Consider the following 27,244-nt stretch of genomic DNA (forward strand, 5'->3'; position numbering starts at 1 on the left):
TCAGGCACCGAAGTAGCTGAGCAGCACAGGCAGGAAGACCAGGCCGTGCACCAGGCCCAGCAGCGTGATAAGCAGGTTCAGGCGGAAGAAGAAGATCTGGATGAGCTGGGCCTTGGCAAATGCCAGCACCACGATGCCCGGCAGGTTGGTCATAGCCACGCCCGCGAAGACCTGCAGGGAAGGGGTTGGTCAGAGATGGCCCCAGCCACTCCCACACTGTCCCTCCCTCCCCGGGGCTGGCTGGCCCCTGACCCCCCCTCACCTTGCCCTACGGCCCCCGACTCACCGCGCTGCCCATGTTGATGGTGGCCTCCTTGGCCCTCTCCAGCCGAGTGGGCTGGGTGCTGACAGCAAAGGCCCGGGTCAGGTGGGACACGAACTCCACCGAGATGCCCACAGCCTGCAAGGGGCACAGGGCAGTTAGCGGGGCTGGGGCAGGCTCAAATCACCACCCCAGCACTCTGTGGTCCCCAGCACCTGCACCATCTGCCCACAGCACCCAAACCCCATGCCTGGGATCAGAGACCCCGCCCCGTCGGACACAGTGGCAGAGGGCAGCGAGGGGTCACTGGGCCTGCTGGGTAACAGATTCTCCATGCAGCACTGAATCAAGGACCCACCTACCCACAAAGTCCTATCCCAGCATGCAATGGGCTTCGGAGCATCACAGCCATGCCCTCCCCTGCCTTGGTTGGGTCCTGTGGGCATCTGTGAATGGCAGCCTGGGGCAGGGTTGGGGGATGCTGGGAAGCAGGCACCTGGGGCTGGAGGTTGGGTACGGGTGCTGGGTGGCTGGGGCTGGGAGATGGTGGCCCAGGGGTGAGATTCGGGGGCTGAATGCCAGGGGCTGGATGCCAGGCATCTGGGGCTTAGTGTTGGGCTCCTGGTGATGGAGGCTGGAAGCTGGGTGCCCAGGTCTAGGTGCCAGGTGCCGGAGGCTGGGTGCCTGGGGCTGGGTGTCAAGGGCTGGGTGCCAGGTGCCTGCAGCTGGAGACTGGGTGCCCAGAGATGGGGGCTGGGTGCCCAGGGCTGGAGGCTGGGTACTGGGTGCCCGGGACCGGCACGCACCGTCACCAGATTGATGAGGGAGACGGCATTGTAGCTGATGTCCCAGAGCGTCATGGCGCCCACGGTGTCCACCAGGATCATGACGATGGTGAGCAGGTTGATGAGGCCCGAGCGCAGGTCCATGCCCAGCAGCATGCAGCAGACGACGAAGGTGGGCACCAGGCAGAGCGCCAGGTTGAAGAGCCCCTCATTGACGATGGTGAGATACTGCTCGTAGAACACGTAGGTGACCCTGGGGGCCGGGCACAGTGTGAGACAACAACGCCCCCCACCCCAGGACCCTCCCTGCCTCACCCCTGGGATATGGGCCCATGGACAGCCCCCCCCAGGACCCTCCCCTGCCTCCCCCCGGACAGCCCCCTGGACGGATCCTCCCCTGCCTCCCCCCGGGACACGGGCCCCTGGACAGCCCCCCCGACCTTCCCCGCCTCCCCCCGGGACACAGGCCCTTGGACAGCACCTCTCCCCCGCCTCCACCTGGGATGGCCCCCTGGGACCCATTCCCCTGTGCCTGGCACATGGCCCCCCAGGCTGCCCTTGGGACCCCCACCCGTGCCGAGGACATGGGCCCCTGGATAGCCCCCACGAGCCCCCTGGGACCCTCCCCTGCCTTCCCCTGGAACACGGGTCCCGTTTACAGCACACACACCCCAGACCCACCCCCATGTGCCTGGGACATGGGACCCTGGATGGGCCCCCAGGACCATCCGCTCCCTGCCTCAGAGACATGGGCCCCATTGTGCTTCCCCTCTGTCCCTGCTTCCACTGGACTGGCCTCAGCCCCAATCACTCCAGACATGGGCCCAATCAGGCTGCCCCCCCACAGGGAACCCAATGGGCATCCCCTCCCGCTTCTCCTCATGGGACAAGGCAGTGACATCCTTATGGGAAACACCTTCCAGCGTGCCCTCCCCAACCCCAGGAACCCCAGACGCCCCCTGACCCCTCCGTGCCATCTGCCCCCTCACGTATAAGGGAAGACCCGGAAGTTGGGGTCAGTGCCCGGCACCCGCCGCATGGAGTCGGTGATGTTGGTCGCCAGTGTCCGTGCCGCCCTCAGAGCGGCCGTGTACTCCTGGGAGTTAGTGAGGGGCGTGTGGTAGGCCATGAACCGCGAGGCTGGGGAGATGGGGGGTAAGACCACTGCCCCCTGGCCTGGAGAGCTCCTCTGGGACTCCCACCCCTCCCAGTGCTCCCCTCCCCCATATCCTGGGACTCCCTCCCCCACCGTGCCCTCCCACTGCTCCCCTCCCCGAAATCCTGGGACCCTCTCCCCCACTGTGCCCTCTCCCTGCCCCCTCCCCCACTATGCCCTCCCAGTACCCTCCTCCCCTCCCCACCACCCACACTGCCTGGATCCTGCCTCCAGTGTGGTCCCACAGGGCCCCTTTGTGTCCACTCTTTCCCCAGCATGCGACAGGTAATGGGGCTGGACCCCCAGCGTTGTGTGGCGTAGGAGGGCAGTACAGTCCTGGCGCTCGCAGGGGGCAGAGTACTGTGTGCCATTCCCCCCTCCCCTGGGAGCCAGGCCCTCCCCGCCCATCTCACTGCAGAGGGGGTCTCCCCTGCCCCCTGTGTGGGTGTCCCTAGTGCGGCTGGCACTTACCCTGGATCTCGCCATCTGAGCCCAGCTTCACAGCGGTGTCGTAGGCTCCCAGCCCCCTGGAAGGGACGGGGGGGGTGGGTGAGAGCGGGGAGGGGCAAGGCGAACTCCCCCGCTCCATGGGAAGGCCCCCCCCCCCACCTGAGTCTGCCTACAGCCTGAGCTGCCCGCTATGGGGCAAGGGGTGCCTGGAGAGGTCCCCAGCGGGGCAGATGTGGGGTCCCCGTGTGGGGCAGTGCTGGGCCCGAGGGTGCTGGCATGGGGCTCCGAGTCCAGCCCCATCAGCCAGGGTACGCGTGTCCTGCACTGCTAGCCAGGCTGGGGAAAGAGGGGTGGTTGGGGGGTGCTGCTAGCTGGTCCCAGAAAGGGCAGGGGACCCCCCCTGCCCAAGGTGGTGGCTTCCCAGGGAAGAACATCCCTAGAATGGCAAACTAGGGGGGGAGGGGTGTGACGAACTGGGAATGTTCTTAATGTTTTCTCTGAATACTGTGTTGGTGCCTCAGTGTCCCCATGGCAGTTCTTAAGTATCTGGCAGAGCAAAGGGCCAGTGCACCTAAATGCCTGGCACTCTGTCTCCTAGCAACTGATGGCCTGGGCCCCTCCTCTGCAAAGGTGCCAGCTGAAGGTGTTTGGAGACAAAGGAATCAGGTGACCTCCTGGCCCGGGGAAAGGAGCTGAGGAGAGAGGAGGGGCTGGGAGGGGTTGTGAGTCTGGAGCTGGCTGGGGTCGAGGGTGGAGGGCAGACCTGGGGGTCTGGCTCACTGCCCCTCAGAATGGACCCAGCCGAGGGGTCCGGTTCTCTGTACCTACAAGCTCTGTTTTAGACCCTGCTCCTGTCATCGAATAAACCTCTGTTTTACTGGCTGGCTGAGAGTCATGTCTGACTGCAAAGTGGGGGTGCAGGACCCTGTGGCTTCCCCAGGACCCCGCTGGGGTGGACTCGCTGTGGGAAGCGCACGGAGGGGCAGAGGATGCTGAATGCTCCAAGGAGAGACCCAGGAGGTGAAGCTGTGTGAGCTTCTTGCCCTGAACAAGTCTGCTCCAAGGGAGAGGAGGCTCCCCAAAGTCCTGACTGGCTTGGTGGGGAGCAGTTCCAGAGCATCGCCTGGTGACTCCGTGACAAGGGGTCAGTTGAAAACATCTCCCCGTAGGTCAGGCCAGCGCTCATGGCCAACGCCCCCGGGTCCTGCCAGGAGCCTGTGCCCCGCCTGCCCAGGACAGCTATGGGCACATCTGAGGGCCTGGTGAGCTGCAGCCCCCTGGGATAATCAGTTACTTTGTGTGTGTGTGTGAGAGACACCCCTGGCTAGCAGGGGGCATTGTCTGTCTGACCCCCTCACCAGCAGGGGGCACTGCATGTGTGTATGTCTCACCTCTCACCAGCAGGGGGCGCTGTCTGTCTGTTTGTCTGACCCCTCACCAGCAGGGTGTGCTTCATGTGTGTATGTCTCACCTCTCACCAGCGGGGGGCACTGTGCAGGGCATGTGCTGCACCCCAGTCCCAGCCCCTGTGCCCGCAGGGCATGTTTCCAGCAGGGGCGGCTCCAAGCCCCAGCACACCAAGCGCGTGCTTAGGGCAGCAGGCCACTGGGGGCACTCTGCCGGTCACCGTGAGGGTGACAGGCAGACTGCCTTCGGCGGCTTGCCTGCGGAGGGTCCGCTGGTCCAGCAGCCTGCCTGCTGTGCTTGGGGTGGCAAAATGCCTAGAGCCGCCCCGGTTTCCAGCCCCCAAGGACTGCCCCATGCCTGATCCCTCCCCCGCTGCCATCCCTGCACCAGGCCCTGCCCCTGCCAGTACCTTACCCCTTGGGGCAGTTGAGGTTGGGCATGTCATGCAGGAACCAGGGCAGGAAGCGGTTGAACTGCTCCACCGAGGGGCGAATGACCTCGCTCAGGTTCCTCATGCAGCTGAGCGGGCAGCTGGCGGTGGCTGTGGGGCAAGAGGCTGGCATGGTGAGGGGGCCTCAGGGCGTGAATCCTGGGGCGGGGGGGGCCTGGGGGGCTCTGCTCACCCAGAGGAATTCCCAGGGCGGATCAGACCTGGCTCTGCCCGGACCTGTCTCCTCTCCCACAGGGCCAGTCCCAGGGACGTGCCAGAGCCCCCATCCCATGACTATTCTGGAATCACCGGCCCCCTGGAGCTGTTTCTCCCAGACCCCGTCAGGCCGGGGCCGGCTCATGGCCAGGGGTGGGAGGGCTCAGATCCCTGCTGCTGCTTTATCCCTCCAGGGAGCTCCAACTGCTTTTGCTGCCCAGATCAATGCAGGGCTCTGCTGAGCTCTTGGCCTTGGAGATCTAGTGGCTGGGAGTTCCACAGGCTCCACTGGATTGAAAACAAGCGGACTGTGCCCTTTATTGCTTGTGTCTGAAGAAGTGGGCTGTAGCCCATGAAAGCTTATGCTCAAATAAATTTGTTAATCTCTAAGGTGCCACAAGTACTCCTGTTCTTTTTGCAGGATGAGCTGTGAACCCAACCATGCCCTTTGCCATCCCACTACGGCTAGACTCCTCCTCGTTCCTTTGCCTCTCACTCCCACCTCCCAAACACACACTGATCAGAACTGAGTCTTGCAAGCGCTGGCAAAGTCATTTTCAGCTGAAACTAGCTTTCCGGTGTGGCAGGGGAGCTGGCCAGACCCCACTGACCCTACCAGCGAGCTTGCTGCCCCAGCCTGCCCCCACCAGGATCTCACGCCGATCGGAGGGGAAATCTGGCTTTTCAACCCTGCCCCAAACCCCTGTGGCTCTGGCCGGCCCCTCGCATTGGAATCGCCTGGCCACGGCATTCAGCGGTGGCAGCCAGATGCCACTGGGGCGCGCAGAGCCCCTCTGTCCGAGGTGTGGTCCTGTCTCGCTGAGGGGTGAGCCCTCTTCTCCAGTCCTCCCCCTCCCCAGACTGCAGGGTCCCTGCCTTGCCCTGCCCCACAGGGGGTCCCCAGCCCATCTCTGACCCCTCTTTCTGCAGTGACCACCTGCCCCCTTGGTTTGGGGGTCACAGTGCCACGCCTGCCGAGGGAGCCCTTTCTGTGCCCAGCTCTGGGCAGCACTATCAGGTTAACCCCCCCAGCCCTACGGGCGAGACCTACTGTTGGTGGATGGGCAGAACTGGCTGTCACTGGAGCTGATGCGGCAGCATCTCGACAGTGGGTGGAGCCAGTCAATGAAGTCATCCACCCAGGACGAGGCAGGGATGGCCAGGTAGGATCTGCAAGAGGAGCAGGGGCTGGACGGTTAGACGCTGGGCAGTGGGGAGCCCTGCCTGCTGGGATGCAGTATGGAGGGGGCCTGGCAGGGGATTGCAGGCCTGGCTGTAGGGCACCACAGGCCCACCCAGGTCACGCGGAGCTGGGCAGGAGGTGCTGTGTGGGCTGGGGAACCCAGGCTCAGATAATGACTTAGGTCCCAAGTGACCATTACAGGTGCCTGCTTTGTCCAAACAACAAATCAACACAGCGGAGCTCCCAGAAGATGCCCAGGGCTTGGGGGCGATGGCCTGCAGGTTGAGAGTGAGGAGCACCAGCAGAACTGCGGGGCAGTGGCATCGGGGCAGACCAAGGGGTCCTGGCAGAGCTGGGAGGGCAGGGGTGGCAGGTCAGAGCGAGGGCCCTGGCAGAGCTTGGGGGGCAGAGGGAGCGGGTTGGAGCGAGGGTCCTGGCAGAGTTTGGGGGGCAGGGGTGTCAGGGCAGAGCGAGGGGCCCTGGAGAGCCGGGGGCAGGGGCTGTGGGTCAGAGCGAAGGCCCCGCAGAGCCGAGGGGCAGGGGCCATGGATCGGAGTGAAGGCCTCAGAGAGCCGGGGGGCAGGGGCTGTGGGTTGGAGCGAAGGCCCCACAGAGCCGGGGGCAGGAGCTGTGGGTCAGAGTGAAGGCCTTGTAGAGCCAGGGGGCAGGGGCTGTGGGTCAGAGCAAGGACCTCGCAGAGCCGTGGGGCAGGGGCTGTGGGTCGGAGCAAGGGCCCTGCAGAGCTGTGGGTGGCCCCACGGCTGGGCACCCCTCTCCCAGCCCCAGGGGCACTCACACGTTGGGGAATCTTGTGGCATACTGGATCTTCTGGGTCAGGGAGTTGTTGTTGCAGCCGGCGCTGGAACAGACACCGTTCATGCCGGGCCCGGTGGAGAAGTTGTAACCGCCGGTGGTGACGAAGTAGGTGGGCAGGCCCACCATGAAGTATTGGTTCAGGTACTGGAAGTATTGCACCATGTAGGAGTCCTAAGGAGACACCGCAGGACCCGTGTTATAAACAGATAGCTAAGGGTTAATGTCTTTTACACCTGAAAAGAAGTACCTGAAACACCTGACCAGAGGACCAATTAGAAAACCAGACTTTTTTAGATCTGGGTGGAGGGAAGTTTGTGTGTGAGTCTTTTGTTCGGGGGTTTTCTGTTTGTCTTTTTCTCGGCTATGAGAGGATTTTTGTTTCCTGCTTTCTAATTGTTTGTTTCCAAGTTGTAAGTACAAATATAGTAAGGCAGTAAGGTTTTTATTGTTTTTTTTTTATTTACCTGGGTATAGTTGCTGAAATGTTTTAAATTGTATTTTTTTTAAATAAGGCTGTTTATTTTTTTTTTTAAGCAAATGACCCTGTATTTGTCACCTTGATACAGAGAGACCATTTTTATGTATTTTTTTTTCATATAAAGCTTTTTTTTTAAGACCTGTTGAAGTTTTTTTTTAGTGGGGAACTTCAGGGAATTGAGTCTATGCTTACCAGGGAATTGGTGGGAGGAAGAAGTCAGGGGGAACGCCAGTGAGCTTCCCCACTGTCTGCAATTTGGGGGGCGTGTCATAAACAGATAGCTAAGGGTTAATGTCTCTTACACCTGAAAAGAAGTACCAGAAACACCTGACCAGAGGACCAATCAGAAAACCAGACTTTTTCAGATCTGGGTGGAGGGAAGTTTGTGTGTGAGTCTTTTGTTCGGGGGTCTTCTGTCTGTCTCTCTCTCGGCTATGAGAGGATTTCTGTTTCCTGCTTTCTAATCTTCTGTTTCCAAGTTGTAAGTACAAATATAGTAAGGCAGTAAGGTTTCTATTGTTTTCTTTTGTATTTACCTGGGTATAGTTGCTGAAATGTTTTAAATTGTATTCTTTTTAAATAAGGCTGTTTATTCATATTTCTTTTAAGCAAATGACCCTGTATTTGTCACCTTGATACAGAGAGATCATTTTTATGTATTTTTCTTTCTTTTTATATAAAGCTTTCTTTTTAAGACCTGTTGAAGTTTTTCTTTAGTGGGGAATTCCAGGGAATTGAGTCTGTGCTCACCAAGGAATTGGTGGGAGGAAGAAGTCAGGGGGAAATCTGTGTGTGTTAGATTTACTAGCCTGACTTTGCATTCCCTCTGGGTGAGGGGGAAAGAGAGATTAGCTCTCGGTACTTCTGTTTTCCAAGGCTAAAAACGGGGAGGGTGGAATCCCTCTGTTTAAAATCACGGCGCTTGCTTCTGTGTCTCTCTCCAGGAACACCTGGAGGGGGGAAGGGAAAAGGTTTATTTCCCTTTGTTGTGAGACTCAAGAGATTTGGGTCTTGGGGTCCCCAGGAAAGGTTTGGGGGGACCAGAGTGCCCCAAAACACTCTAATTTGTTGGGTGGTGGCAGCTTTACCAGGTCCAAGCTGGTAACTAAGCTTGGAGGTTTTCATGCTAACCCCCATATTTTGGACGCTAAGGTCCAAATCTGGGACTAGGTTATGATAACCCGTCATGCCAGCTCCCTGCCTCTGCCACCCGGGGTGGTGGGGTAGCTAAGTTGGCTCGGAGACTGCCCCACCCAGCCATGGCCTTCCCCGCCGTCATTTCCGCACCTCATGCTGCCACCGACCTGGGCACAAGCCATGGCTAGCATATCAGCCCCCTCCACTGGCACCACAGAACAGAGGGCGGTGCCAAGATGTGGCCTGCCCTCCCAGGCGCCCCCAGCCTGGGCCCCCCAGAGATGCCAGGCCCAGAGCTCCCAGTGGGGCTGCAGCCCCAGGAACCTCCTGCCCCAGGGCAAGCTGGTGTCTTTGAGCAGGAGATGGAGCAACCTCAGGGCTATGGGGCACCCCCCCCTCCCTAGCCCCCGCCCAATCCACCAGGCGCCTGCCTCCAGCCAGCCTCCTTGGAGCCCAGTCCAGGGCAATGCCCCCAGGGGAGAGCGAGCCACGCACGGCTGGAACACCCAGGTGCCGAGGGCACGATGGAAAGGTGCCCAGATACCCTGGTGATGGGGCAGCAGAAAGATCTGGGCAGAGCAGGACTGAGCTGCCCTGTTGGGGCTCCTGAAAAGCTGCCAACATGGCCGCGGTGGGGCGCGACTGCCCAACGACCAAGGAGCGTCAGGGCCAGGCAGCGCTTGGACAGGGCCTGCAAGCAGCCCAGGCTCCGGGCGCCCTGTGAGAGCCGTGCAGCCCAGGCAGACACGGGGCGCATGCGGGGGGAGGAGAGGTTCCTACCTTGGGCATCGCCAGCTCCTGGTCCAGCCCCACGGGCACCTGCAGCGCCAGGTAGATCCCAGCGCAGAACATGAACAGGAAAAGCAGCATCTGGAGGGTCGGGGGGCACTGTGGTGAGGACAGCTCTACCATCCCTCCCCCCTGCCCCTCCCCTCCCTGCCACAGAGCACCCCAGCCCCAGCACACGGGCCCAATCCCGCCTGCGTAGAGGATCCCCCACCCGGGCACCTGGGCCCTCTCCCCCAACCTTGGACCCAACACGCTATCTGCCCCTTCCCCGCCCTGGCACCCGGACCACCTCCCCCAACCTTGGACCCAACACCCTCCCTGCCCCTTCCCTATCCTGGCACCTGGGCCCCCTCCCTTTCCCTCTCCCCCCCCCCACTCACCACCAGAGCCCTGACGGCACGGTTCAGCAGCACAGGGGTATAGATGCGCCGCATGAAGGGGCACAGCAGCCCCTCACTCCGTGCCGGGCACCCCGCCTTGCTCAGGCGGTGGCAGCAGCAGAGGTCGAGGCGGGCGGCCTGGGGGCAAAGGGAGCGTCAAATCTACCTGCTTGGTGCAGATGGGGAACGGCCCCACCCCCTCCATCCCTGTGCCCCCCGGCAGGTGCCCCTCGCCTCCTGCCCCCCAGCCCCGTGCCCCCCGGCAGGCACTTCTCACCTCCTGCCTGCAGGCGTCGAGGGAGACCAGCGCCACGAACATGGACATCTGGAGCAGGAAGTCAAAGAGCACAGCCAGGGCGGCGTTCAGAGCAAAGGTGCGAACAGCCGGCATCCGCGTCAGGGAGCCTGTGGGCACGAGAGCTCGTGAGTGGGGGGGTCCTTGTGCCCGGGGGGAGAAGCTTGTGAGTGTGAGGGAGGGGCCCTGTGTGAACCTGGAGTTACCCTGCCCAGACTAGCATTTCCCAGGCACGGGACCCGACGCCCCAGCCATGGCCTGGTGGCATGCCAGGAAGGGCACAAGCAGACATGGTGCTGGGCACCCCCAGGTGCCCCATACCTGGGCCCAGCCCTCTCCCAGCTCAGGCCCCCTTGTCCTGCACCACGGGCACTCACCCAGGAAGAAGCAGGTGGCCTCGGAGAAGCTGCACAGAAGCATGCTGGGTGCTACGGTGCCCAGCACCCGCCCGATGTGCTGCTCGCGCCGCTCGCCCGGCTCCTGCACTGACCTCTGCAAAGCACCCACCAGGGTGAGGGAAGGGGCTGGGTGATGCCCACCAACTGCCCCACCCTGCCCCTCAATTGCCCTGCCAGGGGCACCCACACCCAGCCTGCTGCCCCCCACCTGCCCTGCCCTGGCAAGGGCACACCCCTTGCCTATTGCCCCTCCCCCATGTCCTGCTAGTGGACCCACACACACACAGAACCTCCCCGCTCCCCCGCCTGCTTTTCTTCCTTTCATCACTTGCTCCCACAGCCAGACAGGGTTGATTCCCCCCACCCCACCCCTGATGCTGTGGGAAGGGCCCCTCTGACCCCCATGTTCATGAATGTCAGACCCTGACCCCAGCTTCCTCAGCCGGGCCCCAGAGGGACACTTCAGCCCATGACCGATGGGATGTTCCCCAGCAGGCCCCAGAAGCCTATGGGATGCTGCCCAGTAGGATGTGCCAGGAGGGGGCACTGCCCTGGGGTGTGGGAGATAGAAGGGATTCCATAGGGGGCTGCGTACTCTGGGGGGCCTGCGTACTCTGGGGGGCCTGGGTGCTCTGGGGAGCCTGGGCTGGGTGTGCTGGTGGGGCTGGGTACTCCAGGGGGCTGGGCTGGGTGTGCTGGTGGGGCTGGGTATTCTGGGGGGGGCTGGGTACTCCGGGGAGGGGCTGGGCTGGGTGTGCTGAGGGGGCTGGGTACTCCAGGGGGGCTGGGCTGGGTGCTCTGGGGGGGGCTGGGCTGGGTGTTGGGGGGGCTGGATGCCCCGGCTCACCTGGTACTCCAGCACAAAGATGAAGATATTGTCAGCGCCCACAGCCAGCACGAGGAAGGGAACCACCTCGATGATGATGAGGGAGGAGGGCAGCCCCACGTAGGAGTAGAAGCCCATGGAGGAGAACACGGCGCCCAGCACCACCAGGATCCCACCCAGGCCCAGCGTCACCTTGGAGTCCACCTGCAAGGTGCAGTGCAGTGGGTCAGGGCAGCTGGCACCGTGGGAGGCGGGGCCTCTTGGGAGTGATACGGAGCCTGGGGGAGATGCGACAGAGGCCTTCCAGGGGTTGCAGGGAGCGCGGTGGAGGGCTCAGCCGGGCTATGGGTAGGCTCTGGGCCTGGAGCTGTGCATGGCAGTGCCAGGGGATGGTTGCGGGGTTAGTGGGGGGCCAGGGGCGGCTCCAGGCACCAGCACGCCAAGCGCATGCTTGGAGCGGCAAGCCACAGGGGGCGCTCTGCCGGTCGCCATAAGGGCGGCAGGCAGGCTGCCTTTGGTGGCTTGCCTGCAGAGGGTCCACTGGTCCCGCAGCTTTGGCGGACCTCCCACAGGCTGCCGCCGAATTCGTGGGACAGGGGACCTCCCACAGGCAAGCCGCCAAAAGTAGCCTGCCTGCCGTGCTTGGGGCGGCAAAATGCCTAGAGCCGCCCTTGTGGGTGGCGCTTTCCCCTGGCTCTCGGGGCAGGCTATGGGGCTGGAGTTGTGCGTGGCAAAGCCAGGGGGCGCTGGGCTGTGGGGCGAGCGAGCCGGGGCTCTGCAGAGGTGCAGGGTACATGCAGTGGACTTGGTGGTTCTGTGGCAGCTGGTTGAGTTTGTTCCAAGCTGGGCAAAGGATCCTACCGGGTCTAGAGACTGAGGGTCCACAACAGGCAGCCCTAGCCCCCCACTCTGCAGGGAGAGGGCAGCCCCCTCTCCAGGGCGCGCTCAGCCCCAGGGGGTGCCAGCAAGGGGTGGGCGAAGGGCTGCTTGGCTACTGGAGACTGGCATGAGAAAGGCCAGCAGACAAGCACTGCCCTCACCACAGGCTCATGCCAGGGCCCCACCCCAGTCCCCTGATTTCCAAAGCAAGCGCGATAGCCTCCCACCAGCCCCGCTGCCCCCGTACCAGGATGCGCCTGCAGCTGGAGTACTCGCCCAGGGCCAGCGCGATGTAGAGGAAGATCACCAGGTAGCTGATGGCGAAGATGGGGATGTCCTCAGCCATGGTGCGGTTAATCTCGTCCTCCAGGGAGCGCTGCAGGGGCCGGGGGTTAGAGACAGGCAGTGCCACATGGGGTAGGGGCAGCGCCTGCTTCCCGCTGCCACTTGCTGGAACTGTGCCCGCTGGAGCCAAGAGCTGTGCCCAGGGGCCTCCTATGGGGCTAGAGGGCTGGGCTGTGCCCTCTATTTGCTCCTGCCCTGACTGCGGCTGTCCCTCCCCTATCCCTTCCTGCTGTTCCCCCCTTTCCTCCCAGCCCCAGTCTGGCATCAGGAAATGCCCCGTGCCTGTCACCGTCTCCCACGCATATTCCCCCAAACCAGAGCTTGCCCACTGTGCCAGCAGCAGAGGCTCATCATTGGCCTTTAATGGGGCAAGGAGAGGGGGCAACAGGATGGGGGGAGTCACTCCGAGCTTGGGGCTGCTCTGGGCTGTGCAGTATTGGGGGTCCCAGCTCCAGAGAGCAGTGGGGGCTGAATAGCCCTGAGCCATAAGAGAATTCTTTGAGCCCCCATCGTGCAGGGCTGGCCCCCAGCCGGTCTCTGTGATGGCCTGGCGCTGCCCCCAGTACCTCGGCCATGTAGGCGATGGTGTAAGTGTGGGCATGGGTCCGCTGGAACTCCCCCACCACCTGCAGGAAGCGCTGCTCCCACAGCAGCACCCAGGCATAGCGTGGGTCGCTGCGCGGGTAGTTGTTCAGCGAGAAGGTAAGGATCAGTGCCTGGGCCTCCGAATAATCTTCACCTGGTGGGGGGAGGGCACTGAGAGCCAGCAGGCACAGACATCCCCCTCCTCCCGCCAGCCCCTGACAGCCAGCCTCCTGCCCCCGCCCACTGCAGCACCCAGTCCACAGGAAAGGAGCGGGTCTGATAAGGGAGATCGTAAATATCCAGACTTTGCCACCACCCCCCCCGGACACCTTTCAGCTCAGGATCGAGGGCCACTTCCCGAATCTCAGCCCTCGGGATCAGTGCGGGAGTGGCATGGAGCTTTCCACCATCACTGACAGGCAGCCACCTCTGGCCTGCTGCGCGGTAGCTGGCTAACCCCATCTCGCAACGCCTGATGACCGTTTAGGACAGGAAGTGACAGTTCTGTACCCAGCTGATACTGCCACAGGGTGAAGGGAGGTCAGGGAGGCAGGCTGGAGTCCCTGGAGCACTGGCCAGGATCCTTAGCACAGGGTCCTGGGATCTTGAATGGCCCCAAGCAGCCAGGGCCTCAGTTCCTGTCTCCTCTTCCAGACAGCACCTCCAGGAGCATAGCGCCCCCACTGGACTGAACCAGCTAAGTCATGTGCCAGGGGCTAGGGGCTTCTCACCCAGATGCCGGGAGCCCCGCAGGGCCGATGTTCCAGAGTGGACCTGGAGTCACCCTGGTTGGACAGGCACAATCCCCGCTCAGTCCCACCAGGCCAGATGCAAACAAGCAGCTCTATGGCTCCCTGCTGCCCCCCACGCCAGCCCCACCACCAGCTATCCCACAATCCAGCCCTATAACGGGGTTCCCTCGAGGCTCAGCCCTCTCCTGCCCATTCTTTCTGCAGCCCGTCTCTGGCTGGACCTTGGCCCCTCAGCAGCTGGCACTGCCACTGCTCAGACCTCCCCCGCTCGGACGCTGCTGCTCCTCTCTGCCTCACACCTTCTTTGGCGCATTGGACACCCACCGTTGGTCTTCTCTCACTAGGTCCCGCTTGGTTGTCCCCACCCTGCCCATTGCCTCTCCGCTGGCGAGTCCTGCTCTGCTTTGCCAGTCATGCCAGCTGGCACCGCTCATGTGGTACATGCCCAACAAATACCACTGGGCATCGGCTGCCCCTCACGCTGGGGAAAAGCTCCCTGCGAACATCCCTGAAGCTGCCTCATTATCCACCTTTCAGCCCCTCCATCACTGTGCCCCCGGCTGCAGTGCCAGGCTGCTGGACCGCTGTGCCCAACACCCGCCAGGCTGACCCACCACATGCTTCTCTTGTGTCCCCCTCCCCCACGGAGCTGTGAACCGGTGGAGGAGGAGGGCAGTCGCTGCCTGTGAAGCCACGGGGCTGGGTGCCCACCTGGCACTGGTGCCCCTTACCTGTGTAGCCACCCACGGCCAGGAAGGGGAAGATGGGCGCGCCGTAGTCAGCCATGCAGCTCAGCTGCAGGTTGGTGATATCCTTGAAGGAGAGAGGCGAGCTGGGAAGGCAGAAGGAGTGAGTGAGGGCGGGATGCCTGCCAGGGGCGCTGTGGGGCCCCTGTGCCCTGGTCCTCCTGGTGCCACAGTCCCATTGGCTCTGCGGCACTTTGCCCACGCACAGCGCTCTGCGAGCTGCAGCTTGTGCCAGGAGCTCCCCCTAGGGACGGAGCCAGGGTGGCGGCAGAGAGAAAGGGGGGCTGGAGGCAGACTGCAGGGCGGGAGGGAAACTGCGAAGCAGAAGGGTGGAGAGATCAGAGATGGAGGAAGCCAGTGATAGGGGAGGAGCTGGCGGTGGGCATGGCAGGGGGAGCAGGAGAGGAAGGTCAGCAGCCTCTAACCATCCCCATCTCCAGCCTTTCTGCAGGGGGCGCCCAGCATGGCAGAGCTACTGCCCCACAGGGAGCTCCCCTCCCCAGGGCTGAGCCGCTGCCCATCCCCCACAGCCCTCCAGGGAAAGACCCCCAATGTAGATCCAGAGCCTCCCAGCACACATCCCAGCAGGGAGCCCCCCAGAAGCACCCTGTTAGGAAGTGGGAACTTTTGGTAGTATTTTTGTGATGCCTACCTGTGACTCAGTTTCCCCCGTACTTTTCATAGCAACCCTATGGGGGCGAAAGAGTTAAATCTGCCCTTGGGGCTGGGCAGGAGCTGTGGAGATGGGAGTGGCCGAGGCCAACCCAGGTCTATGGGAAATCCAGGCAGGGAGCAGTGTGTAACACTCCCAGAGCTGGAGGGGGCAAGGGGTGGGTTCCTCCAGCTCTCACCAGGGATGCTGAGCAGAGGCAGCTGGAGAACAAAGCCCAAGGGGCCTGGGCTGGGGATACAGAGCCAGCTTCAGGGACAGGCAATGAGGCAGAGCCTGGCAGGTGCCCGTGGCCGCGTGGCTAGGGGGCACCGGCTTGGCCAGCACCACGTCTCTGTGCTGAGCTCAGCCCGGTCTGCGTCCAGCTGACCAATAAACCCTGTTCTGCTGGGACAGGCTGCCTGGGGTCCCTGCACACTCGGCTGGCTCGGCCACACTCGCGGGCAGAGCTCCGGGTACAACGCAGGAGGGCTGCGATGCCATGGCCTACCCTGAAGGATGAGGGGGACCCTTGGGAGACTGGCAAGCTGAAGGGGTCCCCAGGGCTATTTAAAATCTGGGGTGCACCCATAAGTCCCTCGTCCCCAACATCGGTACAGCTACCCTCACTGCCATTGTCAGGCCGGTGCCCCCCACCAGCACTAGCCCAGTCTGCACCACCAGTCCTACCCACCCCAGGCCACCCCCATCCAGGCACCGTCGCTCCCTCCCCCAGATGACTGGCTCGAGCACCCTGGAACACCGCCATGCTCCGTGGGGACCTGGTGCCATTTCACGCCTTTCCTCTGGGTGGGCACCAGGGGGCGACAGGCAGTGGCACTGCTGGACTCTCTCCCGCCAAGTGCCCAGCCACACCAGGCATTTGTGATGTGGCTATTGGCTTGGGAAGTAACCACATCCCCATGGAAACCAGATGCCATGGCAATGCCAGCCTCAGGACCTGGTGCTCGGCGCCTGAGCACAACAGCAAAAGGAACGGCACCTGGACCAGCCTGGCAGCAAATGCCGGCCTGTTGGCCCCCAGTATGGACCCCATGGCGGAGGGGATTGACTAAGCCAATCCAGGTGATTCCCAGCATCAGACAAGTGGGAATTTTTGGTAGTATTTTTATGAAGCCTATGTGTGCCTCAGTTTCCCCTGTATGCTGTGGGAGAAAGGGCTGTGTGCTCTCTGGCAGGCTACGACACAGGTGTGAATGGCTCCTAGTTGTCTGTGGCCTTCAGTCCCACATTAGGAGAGCTCTGGAGAAGAGCATGCAAATCCGATTGCCCGGGCATTGAGCCCCAGAGAGCAGCACTGCCCGCCTCTCCCAGGGCTGAGCCGCAGCTCGGGGAGCTCAAAGTGGGCTGTGGGAAGCAGTTGGGGCACCTGACCGGAGACAAAGGGAGGTCAGAGGGATGGGGCTGAGGGCTCTGGGCTAAACAGGATGGGCAGGGCTGGATCTTTCTTTTCTCTGGGCTACCCAAGGCCTCCCTGTGCTGTGTCCAGCCGAGTGCCCACTCTGACTGGGTGCCCCTGCAAATGCTGGTGGAGGGGCTGCCTGGGTGAGACTCGCTGAGTGGAGCTCATAGTGCGAAGCTCGGGGGCTGACGGCCTAAGGAGGTGGTAAAGCTGCAGAGCTTGTCCTGGTGGAACAGCGAGACCGCCGGGGGTCTGGCTCGCTGAAGGGGGCCTCCCAGAGACTGTGCCGCAGCTAGGGCCAGGGCCCCGGTCCTGGGGATCCGTGACACTAAGATATCACGGAGCTTCCTCCTGGGGATGGACTGGGAAAGGAGAGAGGCACCGAAGAGCCGACACTGAACTGTCACTGGATTGACTGTGGCGTCTGACACTTCGCCGAACTCAGCTGCGCTGTAAGCACAAGAGGCGGCCAGACGGAGGCATTAAAGCCAGAATAGCGAAGCCAGATGTGATTTGCGACCCATACCAAATGCTACATGCTGGGCCCAGCTGCCTAGGATAAATCCACACTAGCAGACGGCCAGCAAAGCTCCCAAACGCAGAACCCGGTGGGAGGATGAAAAGGAAAGTGATGGGCCAGGAAATGCTGGGTGAAAACAGAGGTGGTAGAACATGTGTGGAGGGAAGAGCTGAGCCAGGGGACGAGGCATGAGCTGGGCTGGAATCCCGAGGCCGACAGGCGACGGGTCGGACCGAGGAGGGCTTGGAAACGCACAAGAGAAGCAGAGTGGAAAGCCATCAGTCCTGCTCTGGAAGGAAAAGGCCACAGATGGGGGGTTGGGGGGTATATGGGATAAAGGGGCATCAGTCAAGTCCAAGTCTCTACAGACCATTAGAGGGTATGGAACCATGACCTTCTGTGTTGACTCCTACCCCCTGAGCCAAAGGGGAGAGCTGTGGGGGGAGCCCAGGGCTGGGCTAGTGGGGGGCTGCAGGTTGGGAATGAGGGGCATTGGCAGAGCCGTGCGGGAAGTGTGCACGCCCCCTGTTCTCCCACACCGGGGCCTTGCACTTACTTGACGCAGTAAAGGAAGTGGTCTTTCCAGTCCACCATGCCCGTCTGGCCTCCCTGTGTCTGGCTGGCCGTCATCTCCAGACGGGTGCGGTTGTTCTGGAAGTACTGCGCCAGGCTGTTGACGCAGCAGTCGGTGGCGCTGGCATTCTCAGGGTTCAGGGGGGCGTAGCAGATGTCCTTGAGCGTCACGTTCCTGCCGTCCTCCTCCGACCAGATCTCGATCTCCTGCAGCCGTGTCTGCAGCTCCAGCAGGTCCAGCAGGACAGCCAGGGAGAGGATCCCGCTGAAGTTCTTCCTGCCTAGGAGGAGGGAGTCATAGATGTAGCTGGGGCGGCTCTTCGCTGTGAGGATCACCTGGTTGGTCCTGAAGAAGGGCCCGAAGTTCTGGTCATAGAAGTCCTTCTCCTGCCGGGCCTGGCTGTCAGGCGAGGACCAGAGCTCCACAGGGTCGGTGGTGAGCTGGATAAAGACCATCCCGCAGGAGAGTCCTATCACCACCACGGCTGAGATCAAGATGACCAAGACTGGGTGGGAAGCCACCATGGTGCCCCATCTCCGGAACGTATCCCCAAGGACACGGTGGGTGGCCTGGCTGAGCCTCTCCGAGCGTGTCATCTGGTCCCTCTGGCGCTGCTGCCCCTTGCCGCTGACCTGCTTGGATCTGGAGATGCAGCGCCACACCAGGAAGGCCCCGAAGAGCATGGTCAGCAGGCAGAAGAGCAGACAGCACACAAACAAGACCCCATCTAGGCTGCCTACCTTGAAGGGCGGGGGCTGGGGCGTAGGGGTGGAGATCTGTGGGCAGGACTCGGCACAGTCCAGGCAGGAGCACGGCTCCCCGTCGGCACTGACAGCCTCGCCGCAGCGCCAAGTCTTGCCGTTGAGTGGCACAATGCCCTCCCCAATGGCACCGTTGGTGGGCACCAGCTGGAAGTCGATATCCAGCGGGGCCAGCCCGTTGCTGCTGTCCCCCTGGAAGTCCAGCCAGCGCTGGCTGGTGCACAGGGTGGCACCGTACTTGCCGCACATGGCAGCGATGGCATAGCCACCAGTGGCAGGGATCCGGACGCCCTTGCAGGAGTTGTAGGACTGGTCAGCGAAGCTCTGGTTGTAGAAGCACTGGTACTCCAGCACGCCCACCTGGCGCGTGCCCAGGATGGTGGTTCGGTTGAAGAAGCGAGTGACATTGGTGAAGAGGCTCTGGTTGGGGCTGCAGATGTTCTGGCAGTAGATGTTGGCGAAGTTCTCGGAGCAGGCGGGGCAGCGGGTCAGGACAGCCTGGGAGACGGCCAGGCTGAGCTGCAAGGCCACCATCTGGTTGTAGGAGCAGCAGGCGTATGTGGTGGTCTCGCCTGTGTACAGCTGCGGGCACACCTCCTTCAGCTTGTTGAGGGTGGCGTTTTTGAGCAGCCGGGCCGGTGTGTTGGAGAGGCAGGGCACCGGCGACCACAGCAAGCTCACGTTGATCTCGGGGTTCCGCCCGCACTCACCGTAGAAGGAGCAGTACCCAGCTTTGTGGGTTTCTGTCAGCGCCGCTGCAGTCTGTCCCCACAGGAGAGAAAGGAGACAGGTTACCAGCAGCGCAGATGGGGAGCTGGGAGTCACTGGGGATTGAACTCATCCTAAGCCCCCAGCCCCACGACCCAGGGACAACCTGGGGGCACCCCCAGTGTGAGCCAACCACCTGCACCCCGACCCCCAACTCAGGGACACCTCCGGTGTGAGCCAACCACCTGCACCCCAAACACCAATTCGGGGTCACCCCCAGTGTGAGCCAAACACCTGCACCCTGACTCCCAACCCAGGGACACCCCCAGTGTGAGCCAACCACCTGCACCCCAACCCCCAACTCAGGGACACCCCCAGTGTGAGCCAACAACCTGCACCCCTACCCCCAACTCAGGAACACTCCCAGTGTGAACCAACCACCTGCACCCCAACCCGCAACTCAGGGTCACCCCCAGTGCGAGCCAGCCACCTGCACCCCAACCCCCAATTCAGGGACAACTGCAGTGTGAACCAACCACCTGCACCCCAACCCCCAACTCGGGGTCACCCCCAGCGTGAGCCAACCACCTGCACCCCAACCCCCAACTCAGGGCCACCCCCAGTGTGAGCCAACCACCTGCACCCCAACCCCCAACCCAGAAACCCTCCCAGTGGGAGACCGACCCCTCCACTCTGACCCCCAACGTGTGACTCTGACCCAGTGCCTTGACAGCACCACATGACCCTTCCTAGAGTGCGACTGACCCCCAACCACACAACCCCTAAGCTAATGAGACCATCCTCCTCACCCCAACCCCCAACACTGTGGACCCTCCCCCCCCAGCACGAGATCAGCACCAGGCCCTGCACCTGCCTTGCCTTCCCACCCCACTGAGAGCTTTCACACCGCCTGGCCAGCTGCTCCCAGTGCCCCCTATTTCCAAACTGCCTCTGAATTCTTTTCAACCTCCTCAAGATCGTTTTTTGACCCAACATCTTTCTGAACTTTAAAATGGGGAATTTTCCAAATCAAGCGAGTTTGATTTTGGAAAACTGTCAGGTGCCCGAGCCGACCAATCAAACTGGCAGCGGCCCCACTGTGCCCAGCCCTCGACTTCTGGCAGGATTCAGGGGGAGCTAGGAGCTGGCCCTGGCAAGGTGGTTAATGACTTCTTTGTTCGGTTTTCACCAAGAAGATTGGTGGTGATTGGACGTCTAGCACAGTGAATGCCAGTGAAAATGAGGTAGGATATGAGGCTAAAACAGGGAAAGAACAAGTTAAAAATTATTTAGAAAAATTAGATATCTTCAAGCCACTAGGGCCTGATGAAATGCATCCTAGAATACTCAAGGAGCTAACAGAGGAGCTATCTAAGCCATTAGTGATTATCTGTGAAAACTCATGGAAGATGGGAGAGATTTCAGAGAACTGGAAAAGGGCAAATATAGTGTCAATCTATAACAAGGAGAACCTGGGGAATTACAGACCAGCCAGCTTAACTTCTGTACCCAGAAAGATAATGGAGCAAATAATTAAACAATCAATTTTTAAATATCTAGAAGATAATGAGGTGATAAGTAATAGCATGAATTTGCCAAGAACAAATCACGTCAAACCAACCTAATAGCTTTCTTTGCAGGGTAACAAGCCTTGTGGATATGGGGGAAGCGGTAGACGTGGTATATTTTGACTTTACTAAGGCTTCTGATATTATCTCACATGGCCTTCTCATAAACAAACTAGGGAAATGCAGCCTAGATGGAGCTACTATAAGGTGGGAGCATAACTGGTTGGAAAACCGTTCCCAGAGAGTAGTTATCAGTGGTTCACAGTCAGGCTGGAAGGGCATAACCAATGGGGTCCCACGGGGACTGGATCTGGGTCCGGTTCTGCTCATTATCTTCATCAATGATTTAGATAACGGCATAGAGAGTACACTTATAAAGTTTGCAGACGATACCAAGCTGGGCGGGATTGCAAGTGCTTTGGAGGATAGGATTAAAATTCAAAATGATCTGGACAAACTGGAGAAATAGTCTGAAGTAACTAGGATGAAATTCAATGAGGACAAATGCAAAGTACTCCGCTTAGGAAGGAACAACCAGTTGCACACACACAAAATGGGCAATGACTGCCAAGGAAGGAGTCCTGCGGAAAGAGATCTGGGGGCCATAGTGGATCACAAGCTAAATATGAGTCAACAGTGTAACGCTGCTGCAAAAAAAGCGAACATCATTCTGGGCTGGATTAGCAGGAGTAGTGTAAGCAAGACACAAGAAGTAATTCTTCTACTCTACTCCACACTGATTAGGCCTCAATTGGAGTATTGTGTCCAGTTCTGGGTGCCACATTCTAGGAAAGATGTGGACAAATTAGAGAAAGTCCAGAGAAGAGCAACAAAAATGATTAAAGGTCTAGAAAACATGACCAATGAGGGAAGATTGACAAAATTGGGTTTGTTTAGTCTGGAGAAGAGAAGACTAAGAGGTGACATGATAACAATTTTCAAGTACGTAAAAGGTTGTTTCAAGGAGGAAGGAGAAAAATTGTTTTTCTTAACCTCTGAGGACAGGACAAGAAGCAATGGGTTTAAACTGCAGCAAGGGCGGTTTAAGTTGGACATTAGGGAAAAGTTTCTAACTGTCAGGGTGGTTGAGTGCTTGAATAAATTGCTCAGGGAGGTTGTGGAGTCTCCATCACTGGAGATTTTTTAGAGCAGGTTAGACAAACACCTGTCAGGGATGGTCTAGATAATACTTAGTCCTGCCATGAGGCAGGGGACTGGACTAGATGACCTCTCGGGGTCCCTTCCAGTCCTAGCATTCTATGAATGCACCCCGTGACGGTGCTACCCGTGGGAGCCAGCTGAGGTCACTCAATCAGGGTGAACTGCAAACAAAACGGGGCAGACAAACCCCAAACGCTGGTGGTTATTCCAATACTTAGATTTACCAACCAGCACAAAAGAGCTTCTATAGTACCTCACTGGTCACTTAGAAGTCCAAACAACACAGTTCCCTTAAAGTGCCCAGCCTCAGGCCTCTGTCCAGACACACCTGTCAAACATATGATGATGATTCCTGAAAATCTTACTTCATCATATAAAAGAAAAGGTTCTTCCAATCCCAAAGGATCAGCCACATACCCAGGTTCAATTATAACTTAGATCTTACTCAAAATACATGCTATAGCCAATTCTTATTAACTAAGCTAACATTTATTAAAAAAGAAAAGAGAGAGAGTGTTGGTTAAAAGAGTAATACACATACAGACTTGAATTCAGTTCTTGAGGTTCAGATACATAGTAGAGATGAGCTTGTAGTTGCCAAAAGTCCTTTTAGAAATAGTCCATAGGTTATAATTCAATGTCCATATTCAGGGTGACTCCAGTCAGTGACTGGGGATCTCAATCCTTGTGGCTTAAGGTTTCCCCCTCTTGAAACGCAAAGCAGATCTGAGATGAAGAAGGATCCTGTCCCAGGCTTCTTATACATTTCCAGCAGCCTTTCGGCCTGAGAAAACAATAGGCTTAACTCCTTCTCCCAAACATCCTGGCAATTAGCACAGAGTAATCTATCCATTAAACAGTTCAGATACAGGTTACCACAACCTTCAAAGAGACACATAGACAATAATACTATTTCACTCAAGTATCATCATAAATGCTAATATTCCTTTTTTGATCTTTGAATTAAAACTATAGCAACAGACAAGACTTGTTTGCTGGCATCCCAAGACCTGAGCAAACATCTACCCTTCTACCCCTAACAATGCAGACTTGCATTTCTATTCATTTACATATCTTGCTAACCAGTCCTTAAGGTTCACCCATGGGTCAGGTCAGTCGGTGAGGTGAGTTAATTAACTTTTTCTGGCCCTGTCACCTTTCAGTGAGATATTATATTACACTCATAACGTCACACCCCCAACACAAAATTGATGCAGGAAGGGATGACACCAACATCACTGACTGCATCCCAAAAGTTCCCCATCCTGGGTTCTGTCTTATTACAGCTTGTACTGGGTTAGAAGCTATATTAGTGTATAACAGAAATGTTTTACCATACTCATGTTCAATAACATGACTGAATCTCCTTACAAACTTAAGGTCAAACTTGGTTAGAACAATAGTGGATTGGATCTGCTCTTGCAGCAGGATTCCTGTATGTCTCATATGATCTTGCCAAGAGCTAAAGAAACTAGCTATTTTATCTACACAAGCTCTGGCAAATGTTTGGAACCCAATTAACATCAAATCAACACAGATATTAATGTTGTTCACAGTGTAGGAATCTTGGCATTTAGCCATGAAAGCAACATGGTAGTGTGCCTTAGTTTCCCTTTTTTATACAGAACATTAGGTCTGGAATGTTTTTTCTTCTGTGAAAAGTTTCAAGGCTGTTTACAGGCACTAGCAGTGAAACATCAGTATAACAAGGCCTTTTAACATAAAGTGTGTTCTTATGTATTTCTCTTAACATGTTCAAGGGATTTTCCAAAAGATTAGGCACATTGTATATTTTTACAGTTTTTGGTATTAGCAATACACTAGCTACAAAAATTACCATTAGCAATAACAACAAATTTATTGCAAGTGTCCATTTATAATCATGTTTGTCATGCCATACCTTTGGCTCAATACCATTGGGGTTTTGACATTTTAGGGTTAACCTGTGGCTTCCCTTTGCAAAATTCAGTTTTCTCTTTCCTCCTCCTTCTGCAGGATTACACCCTGATTTCTCTTGCTTAATAGAATTCACTGGCTGATGGGGTGGGCTCTCTTTGCTAACAGCTATTAGCAGGGCCGCCCAGAGGGGGGGGCAAGAGGGGCAATTTGCCCCAGGTCCTGGGCTCAGCAGGGGCCCCCACGAGTTTTTCGGGGCCCCTAGAGCGGGGTCCTTCACTCGCTCCAGGGGGCCCGGAAAACTCTTGCAGGGCCGGGCCCTGGAGCTTCTTCCGCTCCGTCGGCGGGGGGGGGGGGGGGAGAGGGTCTTTCTGCTCCGGGGCGGAAGGACCCCCACTATTGCATTACCGCCGAAGCAGGACCTGCTGCTGAAGTGCAACCCTCTTCCGCTATAAATTCGGCAGCGGGGGGCCTTTCCAGGACCCACTGCCGAAGTGCCCCGAAGACCCGCGGCGGGGGCCCCCCGCCGCTGAACAGGGCCAGCTCTAGACATTTCGCCGTGCAGGGGGAGCCCTGCCGCTTGCCGGTCCCGCGGCTCCGGTAGACCTCCCGCAGGCTTGCCTGCGGATGCTCCACCGGAGCCACGGGACCAGCGGACCCTCCGCAGGCACACCTGCGGGAGGTCCACCGGAGCCACCTGCCGCCGAAGGCCCCAGGCCCCCAGAATCCTCTGGGCGGCCCTGGCTATTAGCAAGTCTTTCTTCTCCCTGCCAGTCAGATAATTTGCATCAACACAGACACTAGCTTTTAGATTTTCAGCTGCTACCCATTCCAAGGCTGGACTCTGTTTTACAGACATACCACACAAATTCAAATAGTCGGAGGGTGAGAGTCTGCTTGCTCTTCCCTGCATCCTCAAGCATTTGGCCATAAAACTGTTCTGCTTTGAAATACCAGTAACCAAATCTCTCCTCAGACCCTGAAGCATAGACTGCTCACTTACAAAATTAGCATGGAGACAGTCCTGTCCCAACACCATTGTCTCCCCAACAAGCTGGCGAAACCCAGGCACTTGGTCATAGGGCTGTTTAAATCTCTTAACAACTTTTACTCCATCTGAGACCGTCTCAAAGCTATTCACACTGGATTTTTCAAAAGCAAAGTCAGTGGATTCATTTGCAACAGAAAGTTTCTGGCTGTTAGGAACTGAAACTTTCTTGATTAAATCACTTTCACACCCTTCAGTTGTACCAAACTGCTTGCACAGATTACCATGAGGATTTCTTTCCTTAGCTTCTCTAAGCAGCAATTTACCTCTCACGGAAACTCTGCTCTTACCCTTTTCACTTAGGGCTTGCTCTAAATGAACACTTCCTTGAGCTACAACAGCCTGTTTCTGGGGCTTACTTACATTTATGATCACCTTTGGCCCCTCAGGCAGATTTTTACACAATTTCCTTTCAAGCAAACTCATAGACTCACTAGTTAAAACTTAGAGGTACTCTCCTTCCCTCTGCAACTTTCCTTATAGTCACTGGCAACCTGCAAGTTGTCAGACTCAACACACACAAGTTTAGGAATCATTTTCTCCTTGTTACAAGTTGTTAAACTGTCAGTGGGTAACATAATCAAATTACTTTTCTGCTCTCCTTGTGCCCTGGCTAGGATAGCACCCTGATCAGACAGACATTCAGAAACTCCATTCACAGACACACTGCTTTCTTGCACAGACAAACAGCTATTACCCACCAGGTTAGACTTCCCCTCTCCCCAGCCATAGCAAAACTGGTCAAACACAGAAAACAGCCCAGAGTAATACCACAGATCACCATAGTTATAAACTGGATTTTCAAGAGGATACAGTTTCTGCTGTTCTTCCCTTGCTTTTTGACTTGGAGTTGGAGTCTAGCCGTCTCCTGTTGCATCTGTTGAGCTCTCTCCTCAGCACCCAGTAATTCCTTCTTTCTCTCTTTCAGCAGCTTCTCTTTCTAATTCAGCTATTTTTTGCCTTTCCAGCAATCGAAGATCTGTTAGATTCTGTTCATGCTCCAGTTGCAGTTTATTTGCTGCCTTTTGCATTTCAATTGCTTCTACAGTTTCTGTAGTATGAGGTAAGGGCTGTGTTCCTGCCTTCTGATCACTGGCCATTAACAGATCTCTGAAGTTCTTCATTGGTAGCTTTCTTTCTAAAGCTTATCCCCTTTTCTGAACACAAATCTTCCAGGGCTTTTTTGTCAAGACCCTCATATGCTCTTTGCTCATCCATTGCAACTGCTCTTTAACCAACCAAACTTTCAATACCAAAATTCAAATTTGGATAGCATGGGATTCTGACCCAAAGCTTGATTGACCTGGTTCTGTGGATCCTTGCAAGAGTACGCCACTGTGACAGTGCTGCCCATGGGAGCCAGCTGAGGTCACTCAGTCAGGGTGAACTGCAAACAAAACGGGGCAGACAAACCCCAAACGCTGGTGGTTATTCTAATACTTAGATTTACCAACCAGCACAAAAGAGCATCTATAGTATCTCACTGGTCACTTAGAAGTCCAAACAACACAGTTCCCTTAAAGTGCCCGGCCTCAGGCCTCTGTCCAGACACACCTGTCAAACATATGATGATGATTCCTGAAAATCTTACTTCATCATATAAAAGAAAAGGTTCTTCCAATCCCAAAGGATCAGCCACATACCCAGGTTCAATTATAACTTAGACCATGCTATAGCCAATTCTTATTAACTAAGCTAACATTTATTAAAAAAGAAAAGAGAGTGTTGGTTAAAAGAGTAATACACATACAGACTTGAATTCAGTTCTTGAGGTTCAGATACATAGTAGAGATGAGCTTGTAGTTGCCAAAAGTCCTTTTAAAAATAGTCCATAGATTATAATTCAATGTCCATATTCAGGGTGACTCCAGTCAGTGACTGGGGATCTCAATCCTTGTGGCTTAAGGTTTGCCCCTCTTGAAACCCAAAGCAGATCTGAGATGAAGAAGGATCCTGTCCCAGGCTTCTTATACATTTCCAGCAGCCTTTCGGCCTGAGAAAACAATAGGCTTAACTCCTTCTCCCAAACATCCTGGCAATTAGCACAGAGTAATCTATCCATTAAACAGTTCAGATACAGGTTACCACAACCTTCAAAGAGACATATAGACAATAATACTATTTCACTCAAGTATCATCTTAAATGCTAATATTCCTTTTTTGATCTTTGAATTAAAACTATAGCAACAGACAAGACTTGTTTGCTGGCATCCCAAGACCTGAGCAAACATCTACCCTTCTACCTCTAACAATGCAGACTTGCATTTCAAAGCTCTATTCATTTACATATCTTGCTAACCTGTTCTTAAGGTTCACCCATGGGTCAGGTCAGTCGGTGAGGTGAGTTAATTAACTCTTTCTGGCCCTGTCACCTTTCAATGAGATATTATATTACATTCATAACGTCACAACCCCACACACACATGAATGCACCTGCCCACAAACATCCTCGCCGATGCCAGCGTTAGTCCCATCTGGTGCTGGGGACAATGCCAGTCCCAACAGCCCAGAAACTGGGCACCCGTTAACCACGAGCTGGGGCAGCCGGCTGAGCTGCCCCTCCGCACAGCACCCTCGCCATTGCGGTCGGAGAGATTCCCACTGGGGACAGAGGCAGGCAT

General features: G+C 57.4%; 1 protein-coding gene across 1 annotated transcript; it reads right to left on the bottom strand.

The window, feature by feature from the left end:
• NPC1L1 (NPC1 like intracellular cholesterol transporter 1) lies at window positions 1-27,244 on the bottom strand. The gene is made up of 18 exons (XM_030549410.1): window positions 27,191-27,244; window positions 17,464-19,004; window positions 14,301-14,401; window positions 12,799-12,971; window positions 12,135-12,263; window positions 11,030-11,212; window positions 10,162-10,276; window positions 9,767-9,894; window positions 9,490-9,627; window positions 9,101-9,190; window positions 6,686-6,876; window positions 5,758-5,876; window positions 4,475-4,601; window positions 2,675-2,730; window positions 2,037-2,187; window positions 1,069-1,300; window positions 287-400; window positions 1-171 (listed from the first exon to the last, which is right to left on the bottom strand). The coding sequence occupies exons 1-18, from the start codon at window positions 27,242-27,244 to the stop codon at window positions 1-3; spliced, it is 3,813 nt and encodes a 1,270-aa protein (XP_030405270.1).

The sequence above is a fragment of the Gopherus evgoodei genome, chromosome 2 (assembly GCF_007399415.2).
Source record: "Gopherus evgoodei ecotype Sinaloan lineage chromosome 2, rGopEvg1_v1.p, whole genome shotgun sequence".
Taxonomy (NCBI): domain Eukaryota; kingdom Metazoa; phylum Chordata; order Testudines; family Testudinidae; genus Gopherus; species Gopherus evgoodei.